Here is an 11088-nt window from a genome sequence, read left to right as displayed (position 1 = left end):
TAACTGCATGACTTTCCGTTAGTTCGAGTTCTCCTGCTTTTCTACATCACAGGAGCCTGCCAAAAAGGATGCCTTGGATGGTTTGTGGAAGGAGTTGCTCCAGAAGTGGGGGAAAAAAAGTGCCTGGCTTGCTTTTATAGCTGTAAATAGTTGAAACATTAGGTTCTGTGTCAGTCAGGCATCACTTGTGCAACAGGAGCCTTTTTTTGGCAGTTCAAAACACATCAGTCCAATTTGCAAGCTTTCTTTTTTTTTTTTTTTATCATTACAATCTGAATGAAAGCAGGCTACCTAGGATGGGTCATACCGTTCTTATTTTTTGCTATAAACATCCTTTCTAATGGGTTATTAATTAACCTTGGGCCAGAATCCATCACTCTTTCACTAAGGGGTGTGTTTCCCTGCCAGTATTCCCATTTATTTCCCTGGGTTTTCTTGTGATTTAGAAACTCTCAAGGTGGCAGACTGTCAATCCTAACATTAATTATTTAACTTAGTTGGATTAACCTAGGATGTGGCTTTAAAGTGCACTTGCTTTACAGGTACTTACCTGTAATTCTTTGGATGGACGTGTTTGCACCAGAGTAAGAGTGTGCTGATCAGTAATCCACTTTCAAAGACTCCAGAATAATGCATCTTTCATTCATAGAGTTACTTCTTTTCGATGTGTGTAGTACATAAACTAAATGTTGCAGTTCCTGTGATCATCTTCCCCTCTTAAGACGCAAATACCGTTTGTGTTGTTGCTTAGGGACATAAGTACATTGCAAGACAAAAGCACAGGCCTCAGTTTGCCTGGCTTACATTTTAATGCATCTAACAGTGCAATTCACTCTAACTTAATCTGTTTTAATGATTAGTTGCGTGCACAGGGACACTGTTTGGCATTGTATTTCAGTATTTGGCTCAATGAAACTACAGGACTGTAGTTTCTCTCTACATGTTTTCATGGTGTTCTTTGTAGGGAGTCCACGTGATTGTTATATGCTTACAGTCGAAGTGTCAACATGAAGCTATCTGCTCTTCCTGGAATGTAAACATGAAAAGGGTTAAAGATTGAGAAAGGAACAGAGATGTTTCTTGTAGAAAACAGCCACACTTTGAGCTAAAGCGAGATTTTTTCCAGTTTAGCTTTTCAATGAGAGTGGCAGCAATTGGCAGGAGGATCCAACTTTTACAACTATGTTTTGAATGTATGAAGTGCGTTGCTTAGCTACGAGACGCCAAGCCATGGCTGAGTGTTTTGATGGGCTCTGAATACCATCGTGCTAATTTTTGAACATCCAGATGTCTTCCTCTAAATGGCTTGTTTTTGAGGCACAGAGTAAATGTGTGAGGTACATTTTCCATCTTTGTTTACTAACTGAGGCCACCTCGAACTTTGTGTCTCTGCGTCAACAGAATAATATTTGCAAATCGTTTGTCAGTCGAACATGTGTCTTCAGCTGTATGCAACTGTTTATGTGGAGCTAGAACCTGAGTTATGCATGCCTATTGCTGTACAAGTCTCTAATATAATAATTATCTTTATCCTGTATTCACATTGACTTGGGTGTTATTCTGACACCAAAAGAGGCTCACAATTCAGCACCATCACTTCCTCCTCCTCTTCTGTTGTCATTACTTGTTTAAAGATAAATGAATAACCACTGATAGACTAAGAATGCTGGCAGCTCTCCCTTATTATAAAATTAGTACTAGTGGTTCAAATCATTATCATCATCATTCATAATTTAATCTGAATAGTGTTTTAAAGCACTCATGCTGCAGAGCATAATAAATAGTAAATAAACATGAGCGTGAGTTCAGCTTTGTGTGATACAGGTGACTTGTGTTAAAACTATCACAATGCTCTATATTGCTATCAGAGGGGGCACAGACCGTGTATCTGTATCCATTAGATGCAGTGAATCCCACATTTACTCTATAACGACCAGAAAACTAGAGTAACATCTGGTCATTATTATCACCTGTACAGGAGACTGCAAAACTTCAGTGGATGCAGAAATTATCTATTACTCAATATTGCAGAAACTCAGTTGGGTTACACAGTGATTATTTTAAATTCCCCATATCTAATTTTCCCAATCTGTTATTTTGACCCAGTATGGCCTGTATCAAGCACAATGGGGGTCTGACTTCTCAGTACTGAAATGTAACAGAAAGGTAGTAATTTTCTGATAATTCCTGTGAGAGCTCTCATTAGGGCCATATGGCCTTAGCAACCTTAGAGAATACATGGATCCCCTGCTGTTCAACTACCTCGTGGCTGAGTCCTTGGCAGAAGCTGTAAATCCGTAGCGCACATGGATCCTCAGAGCATCCTCCACAGAATACAGAGATGCAAGGGTTCAATCATCTGGTGGCCAGGTGAGTCCTCCACTCTGTGTGACAGTAGAGAAGTGGCTGTGTGGTGAGAAGGAAGAAGAGCTTGTAAACCCCTAGAGATTAGCTCACTTTGTTCTCCATGTCAGTGAAGTCAACAGCAAATTTTGTCTGGTTTGGACTCCTTTATTGCCAATGGTTCTCTGAAGCTGGAAACAGGTTATCTTCAGTCTTCAGGTTCTTATCAATGCAGAAAATACATGCCAGATTATTCGTCACAGTACAAAAACATTAGTTGTGACTTGCAAACTGCACTTGAACTCCAACTGTTCTTTTCTGAGTTCCAGCCTGCTCTGTAATTATCCTTTAGAATTCTTCCAATCTATTTCATTAGTGGCTCTTAGTTAAATTTCAAGTGAACTATTGAGTGCCCTTGGACAAAATCCAGTTCTCTTCCTTTCCTTTTCCCCCCAACTCTGAATCATGTGAAAATTAAAACACATATTTCTCACAGTAGATACAGGCAACAAGAAAGAATACTTTCCTAAGTGCTTGCTAGTATCATCTGTGACAGTGCCATCAAGCCTGGCGCTAACATAAAGTTCATACTAGAGCCAAAGGCCACTGTCCTGCCTTTTTCCACACAGTAATTACATGAGTAACTGTGTGTGTGATTTAGTTTAACTGTCAATCTGACAGTGCTGTTGAAGTTTAACAGCAAGCTTTGGATTATTTCAACTCAATAGATAATAATTTCATTGAGTGGAGCACATGCTTTCTTTGGCTCTGGTTCTTTTTTTATTTTTTCTTTTCTGTATTATCATCCCCTCACAATTATTATCCTGTAAACAGGTCACCATACCAATTGTTAATAGAACATATTTCACTAATTATTATTTTCATTACTTTGAGGAAATTATAATGTGATATCAATCAGTTTTGTAGGTTTTTCACCAGTTTTGTTGCAAATCTAAAACATTTAGATACTGTCCCAGGGAAAAATAAGATGGGACATTTTATTTGTGTGGGAGAAGCAGTATGATTCGCACTAATCACAGAAATTGTGTAGAGTTTCTGTGCAAAAGATTTATGGGATAGGAAAGCTAAATCAAATACTGGTCACCTGTTTTGCAACTGAAATTGTGTTTGCCTTTTCCCTCCCCGTGCAAAGTGCAAAAGCTTTCTGTGCATTTTGTCAATATTTTAAAATAATCTGTGCTTTACGTAATCCCACTGCATTTTCCTTAAATGCTGTAGGAATAAAAGTAGTTTTGTTACTTTGTCCATTCAGAGCACAAAGGCTTAGTCCAATTTAGACCCTTTCTAATACTTCATTGCGGGGTGTCCTGGGATGGCAAAGAAAGAGTAAGAACACATCTAAATTACTAGTCCGATCAGGAGGTCCCAACAGGACATCACAAATACCTTGGATTTTCTTGAATTTCTCCTCACTTAGAATTCAGAAAGACTACTCAGTATTCAAATACCCCAAACTTATTCCTGACTTTTACGTAGTAACCTGAAAGGAAGATGACTTCAGTTTTTAAGTTTCCCTACTGAAGGGAAATATATGATTTTCAGTTTGTAAGTATGGCAGGTATAGCCACTCCTGTTTTCCCCAAAAGTTAACCAGGCTTCATTCTTTCCACTCAAAATGTAGCAGGTGAGGACAAAGCAGTGTCTCAGTGGGTCTGTCTGGAGCAGGTCTGACTGCTTTATAGCGATTGCCAGGCCTGCTCCCTTGTGCCCCTACCTGGACATCCCCATCAGCCAGACCCACCAGTTTCTTAGGAGGACTTCTCACAGCAAGCTTTCTCCAGAACAGTGTTGAACCATTTGGGCTTGTAAAGTCTCTCTTTCTAAGTGTCATAGTATCAGTTGAAGGGTAAAATAGACCATTCCCTAATTACTTTGTTTACAAGTTAGCCCTTGTTTCCAGTGTACCATTAGTGGTCTGTCAATTTCAGTCTTGCACTCCTTTTACCTTCCAGACATCATGCTCTCCTGGGGTGATACTGGTAATCCTTTCTGTTTGGATAAGCCTTAGTCTTTCTACCTTCTTTTTATTCACACTTGTCTCCAAAGGTGCTGTTCCCGGTTGCTGCAAGGTTAATAAACTTTCACCCACTTTCCAGGGTTGAGCGCAGGAGGACGGATCTGCGGGTCCCGAGTATGGAGCGACCCCACCCTCCTTTTATAGGCCTGCGGTGAGAACACTTGTGCAGGAAGTTGGAAAGTCGTGTTTAATTCCTTCCTCTGCCTGAGGGATTTTAGGTCTGTATCGCCCACCTCCCAGGAGAGGTCCTTAACCAGTAGGTTGTAAGCTGTTCCAGGTGTTAAGGAAACTTTCCACCCCTCTAACCAAAGCTATGTCACCGTTTAGTAAGTAATTCAAGATACATGTGGTGGGAAGGAGAGAAATCATGACCTGAAGCTGCCGATTGGAGTGAACTGCTTTGAGCAAGAAGGCCTGTGTTCCCAAAGCATAGGGAAGACTGTTTCTGCAATTTACTGAAGGGCTGTTGAATGTAAATTACAGAAGTAGTCTGAGGAACAGGGACCAAAAATGAGGTCCCTCAATCAAGTGCTGGAAGCACTAACTGCAGTCTGGGCTATGGAAACCTTTGGCACGTGGGCTGCAACAGGAGGATCCCCGACTCCCCACACGCACAGACGCGTGCATGACTTCATTGCAGACCATAGTCTGGTGGTTAGGGCATTTTTCTAAGAAACATGCTTCTAAGTGTCCTCATCCCTCAGAGGAATTTGAAGCTGAGTCTTTTGGGGCAAAGTCTTTAATTGCTGGGCCATCATAATGAAAGCAGAAAAACAAGCAAGCAAACACAGAGATATAAAAGCTTTTAGCTGTGATTTAAAAGAAGGTGATGTGGAACTGTGTCCAATAATCCCATCTCATAGATACAGTCTGAGAGCATCTGTAGGCTGGGTTTCCCATAAAGGACTAAAGTATAACCTAAGTGCTAAGCTGCTCAGGACTGTAAAACTGTGGTACTTTGGGGCCCATAAGGTCACAAGCTACAAGCCCCATGAAGGATAGGGAACTCAAATATCAGGAGACACATGAGCTAGTTTTGTTCTTCTGCACTTACATTCCACCAAACTGTTTGTGTTGGTGCTTAAATACTGTTTTGGATCCAGTCCACAGTCTCTGGTCTAATATCAGGTTCCACTAAACAGTTTATTCTCATTTTTAAGGCTACTGCACAAATGAAAGAATTTCAGGTGTAATAAATGAGCTGTTTCAGCAGGGAGCCACGACAGTTATCTTCATTCACAACAATGCCACGTATACTTGGCTAACAGCCAGCTGTTCTTGATGTACTTACAAATGCCAAGAAAACCTGGCCTCTAATAGGCTGTCTAATTAACTGCTAGTCTTATGATGTACAGCTCATTTTTCCTAAGTCATTTGTTTGCCAAAGCTTAAGGCTTAACATCTATTGTCTCTCATGCAGCAAATGCATTTCCTATTCACCCCTCTATTTTGAAACTACTGTAATCTAGATCAAAAGCCAGACTGCATTCCTTCTTTAGAAATATCAAGAAACACTTATTCTTAGAAGTTTCTGCTGCTGTTTGGAGGCAATTAAATGAGTATTCAAATCTTAATAAGCAACCAACTCTTTAAATGGAAGCTACACACCATGGTGAAATAATTGTTCAAAACTGATCTTAAGCATCATGTGACTCCCTGCTGTCCTAGTGCTTTAGCTGGAGTTTGAAAAATTAAAGAGATGCACATGGATTTTTTTAGATTACATCATTATATCAGGGCCTGTTTTTTGAGAAACTGTTTTAAAGGGAAATGAGAACTTTTAATCTCCCAGAAGCTACTTTAGAAGAGTCTGAGACTGCTTTCCAAAACTGTCCAGGAAAACTAAAAATGCAGATATTGATGCTGTTAACAGATCATCTGTGGTGTCAAGGAGGTGTAAGTCAAAAGAAAGTTTGCCATAAAGATCTAAATGAGTGAAAGTGTAAACAGGTGTGATTTTCCATAAGAAAAAATTGTGCTATTGGGAAAGAGTATGTAACTGGGGAATGAGGAGTTAAGAAAGAAAAGACCCAGTAGTCAAATTTTCAGAATATTTGTCTCAGAAGTGCCACTTGATAGCCTTTAATTGTCTGTAGTATGTACCATGGGATGTTATGAGAAGAAATGTAAAGTTCAAATCATACAGAGGCAAGAGAAATAAAGAGTAAATGAGATTGTGAGTTGATACCAGAGTGGAGCCAAGTCCTGGATAATCTGCCTGATTATTGACAATGTCAGCATTAGTTTAAAAAATTCGTCTTGTGCAATCACTGAGGACTGACATCTGCAATGAAAACCAGAAGGCTCTGTGCATGTTCTCTGTTCAGAGCTTAGTCACACACTGCTCTGCTAGCAGATGGGCAACCTGTAGACATCCCTCCAATAAAAACTTCATGCAAAGAAGCTAACACCAGAAAATATTTCCTGTCCCTGTTTCCAAGACCCTTTATGACGTTGCTTCACCACTGCCCAGCTGGAATTCAGTAGCTGGCTGCAGGACTACCCACACCGTCTTGCCCAGTATGCTGGGGGAGCAGTCCAGATGTGGTCACTTAGCTGCCTGAAGGACATGCAATTTTATTCAATCAGTCCACCACTTTCTGTGCACAGTGAAGTTGTTCTCCTCTCTTCTCCCTTATGGGATCTCTGGTCCCACACCACCACCTTCCTGCTATCTGAGGACAACCGTTTTTCAGCTGCCCGTGGGATGTTGCAGGAGCTAGGTAGTAGGTGGGATATTCTGGGAGTGACCATTAACTGATAAAGTCCATCAAGAAATTCACTTTATCTGGTCTGAAGTTCAATTATATCTAAAGAAAGGGTAAAACCTGCTTTGTTATGTCTAGACGACTATTACACAAATGAGCTTGAAAGTTACGAGTAAGATGTTGAGATGCTTGAATATGTTTCATACTCTGGGAAGTTATGGAAAAACAACACTTTGATGAAGTGACTGGACATGCAATATAGTGTAATGTCAGTAACACATAACATATGAAAAGTAACTGAACATTGTTATTTCTTTCTGTGGTTGCATATGTGCAAAGCTATTTTTTTGATGTCTAAAGAAGGTGGCACAATAAATAAAAAAACCCGTGCATAGTGTTGGAAATTTTTAGAGTAGTGTTACTAACCAGCCAAAAGTCAGAATAGATGCTTATGATTAACAGCCCTGGCATAACTTTCCAGAATCCACAGATCCCATCAGAAGTAACTCTAAGAAAGTTTCTGAGATTGCCTATTTGGAAAGACTGCATTATATTAATTATACTCGTGTGGTCTAATCCAGATAATCACTGTGAGGTCTGGTTGTGTCTGCTAGTATAGCTCCATAGCCATATCACTGGCTTAGTTTCTTCCTGTATACAAATGGAAATAAATCATGCACTGGCATGAGCCATATGTGTGCTGATATGGTTGTACCATACTGGGAGTAGTCCTAATGTAAGCAATAAAGAGTAATAAAGACACCCTAGGTACAACAGAAGAGCAAATGACAGAATCTGCATGTAGACACAAGGCTCGAATTAATGTATTTTACACCATTCTTGGCACACTCGACATGAGAGTAGTTCAGACCTCCTCTAGTAAGTTGCTTTCTGTCTGATTTATGTGCTTTTTGGTGTTTGCGTAAGAATTTCAGTTCAACTACTTGTGTGGATTCAGTTAAAATTGAACTACTATAAAGGTATCCTACTTCCTATACAGCTTATACTCATTCATTTAGACCAATTATATCACCATGAAAAGGTATTTATACTGGTACGATGCCCGTGTGTTTTTCTGAGTTTTGTTACCCGAACTATGCTGCTGTAGGTAAACCACTTAAAATCGCCTTACATAAAATGTACCCTTAGGTTGACAGGGCCAGGTTCAGCGTGATGCATAGAGGGCTAGATTGATACGAACCTAAGCAAAACTAACATGAATTTAAGTATTGCATCTTCCTTGTTGAATATGCCCCAGATCATAGACAGTATACTTACATGACCTCAATCAGGGCCTCTCCAACCTTGGTCCAGAAATGCTGTAAATGATAATATTTGCCCAAATAAAACTTGAAAAACTGTATTTCTTTTAGAGTCCTTGAAAACATGCACCCTTATTCTGTATCTTCCCATAATCAGTGCAGATCCAGAAGCAAAATCTGGGGATCTAATTGAATGTCCAAGTTAGAGAGGACTCAGACATAAATAAAATTCCCTGCATTGCTGCAGAGAGGCGGTTTTACTTAAGCCATGGATTATACCTGTGAAAATTTGGGAATTGAAATGTTTTTGAACTTTATTCCTTCTCTTCTGGTAAGACTGTTTTGGTAATTGGTATGTTGGCATTTAAATTCTGACATTAAGTAGCACCTAGAATGCACTTACAAAAAAGAGTTCCCAGATACCCAGACACTTGGAAGCAGGAAAAACTGATCAGAAATTCTTGTTCCTTATATCTAATATTTCATCTAATTTGAGCTTGACTTTTTTTTTTTTTTTTGTAAAGATATATTGCCTCAAATTATCTGTTAACTCAGTGTTTTCTTTGATTTCAGTGGGACTTGAATGTGTTTTCAAACTCGCATACATTTGGTACTGCTATAATCAGTGAATATTGTTGACCTGGAGCCTCATACAGGATATCTGTAGATGGATTAATTGTGAAAGGTTTCATTAAAGAAATTCTTTAGAAAAGGAGATCTAAAGGGAAGAAGAGAGTCTTAAAAATGAAGGGGAAAAAAGTACTCTTTGATCATTTTGATAATAACATTTGATAATACTGTAATGCCTTGAAAATGACATTTTCATTCAACCACAATGAAAAATCTGGGAGTGCTCCAAATGCCATGGTACCTACTTTTCCTTCTCAATCAAAAAACCGTATGTACATCTGTCCATTCAAACTGATATTCTTTCATCTGCTTCAGCAGCAGTACTGAAAAGTTATTACTGACAATTAAAATGCTGTATGTCTGACCAAAGCTGCCTCTTTCAGTAGTAGTGCTATCCTGGAATGGAAAGAAAAAAACTAGTGCTACCTGCATGGTTTCTGGAGACACCCCATATCTGCAAATAGAAAGTACGTGACTTAGCCATTGAGCTAGTAGGACTAGGAATCAAGGAATACACTCTGTCCTGTCGCTGACTTTTTAATCAACCCTTGAGAATTGCTTAAATACTTGGTATATTGGGTAATACATTGTTAATCATTGTACTACTTGACAGATGTGACATCAGGTTTAATATATAACAATCTCATTTCTTTAGGTACAAGTATAAGACTTGCCTTTTGAAAAGGAGGGCAAACTGTAGCTCAAGAACTGATTAGGAATATGAAACTTGCTCTCAGGGTTTGGGTTCACCTTCTGTAAATAAAGACAATATTTCTTCTATTTTTATTGTCAGTGGAGAAATGTTGCTGTGTCATGTGTTTTGTGTATCCAGCTCAACGGAAGTTTGAGCATCTGTATGCACTGCAGAAATACAAATGTAAATAACAATAATTAATTATAGATCATATCCAAACCCCATTAAAGGCAATGAAAATTCTCCCATTGACTTTAGCAGGGATTGGATTGGATCATCATGCTTTTAAACTGCGTTGAGATCTATAGGTGAAAACTTATTTTGCTGGTTCTGCTGTTTGCAAAAGACTGGTGACTTTAGCCTGTTCTTACCTATGGGTGTAAAAATTTATTTTAATGACTCTTTTTTTTCCTTCCTGGGCAGGATTTATGTGGGCATCATTCATGTGATACTCTGGGAATGGCAGACGTTGGGACCATATGCTCTCCTGAGCGCAGCTGTGCAGTGATTGAAGATGACGGCCTCCATGCAGCTTTTACAGTGGCTCACGAAATTGGTATGTAGTGCCTTTTCTGTTCGCTTGCCAAATCAAACACTTGTAACAGCTGCATTAGTAACCAAAATACTTTGCAATTAATTCCAGATTTCCCCTGGTCCAGATACTCGCTTGGGGATTAAGGCTGTATACATATGCACTTCAGGGTTAACTAATAAGGGATCAGAAGGCAAGTGAAGGCGCACAGTAGGTGTTTCCTTTCTGACAGTGTCGTTTTTAAGCAGTAGTCAGAGTGAAAATTCAAAGGCTGCTGCTACTGTCCAAAAATGTCAATACATATCCCTCCTGAGAAGGTGTTTGGCTTATTGGCTTATCTGGTATAATTCATATTCATTTAGTGTATACACAGTGGAAAGTAACACACCTTTTTGAACTACTTGCATGCTCTGTTGTTATGAAACTTTTTCTTGGGAAGGTGTACTGCCTGCAGACAAGGCTTTAGTGGAAAACAGCAAAATGCTAATATTTTTCTAATGGTATTGAAATTCCACCTTTATGGTAAAATGTGGTACTAATCTAAATCCTGAAATAAGTGAAATAGTATTTAGGTGCTAAAGATTTGTTTAAAAAACTGCTTAACTTCATTTCAGTCTCCACTTCAGTGTACAGCAATTTAATGTAGCAACCTTACTTGTATCCTTCAAAAGATCTAAGATAGAATTAGTGACAGAAGAAATTTTGTATTCTGGCATGATACATTCCTTGAGGGAGACTGCTGCCATCTTGCTTATTTTTAATTTACTAATGTTTCGTGACCTGTGTTCACTAGAAATACATTTGGTATGTGGGCTATTCATTTTGGTGAGTGAACAGCAATTTAAAAGTGGAGAACTTTTTTTTTTTTTTTTTAACATTCT

General features: G+C 39.0%; 1 protein-coding gene across 1 annotated transcript in view; it reads left to right on the top strand.

Annotated features, from left to right (window-relative positions):
- Positions 1 to 11088, top strand: part of ADAMTS5 (ADAM metallopeptidase with thrombospondin type 1 motif 5) — a 47136-nt gene that overhangs the window by 2609 nt on the left and 33439 nt on the right. The window contains exon 2 of the mRNA XM_038188002.2: positions 10099 to 10231. Coding sequence (XP_038043930.1) covers positions 10099 to 10231 — 133 coding nt within the window. The remainder of the gene's footprint in view (positions 1 to 10098; positions 10232 to 11088) is intronic.

This window comes from Anas platyrhynchos, chromosome 1 (assembly GCF_047663525.1).
Source record: "Anas platyrhynchos isolate ZD024472 breed Pekin duck chromosome 1, IASCAAS_PekinDuck_T2T, whole genome shotgun sequence".
Classification (NCBI taxonomy): domain Eukaryota; kingdom Metazoa; phylum Chordata; class Aves; order Anseriformes; family Anatidae; genus Anas; species Anas platyrhynchos.
Note: the sequence above shows the minus strand (reverse complement) of the source record. Positions and strands in the feature narration are given on the sequence as shown.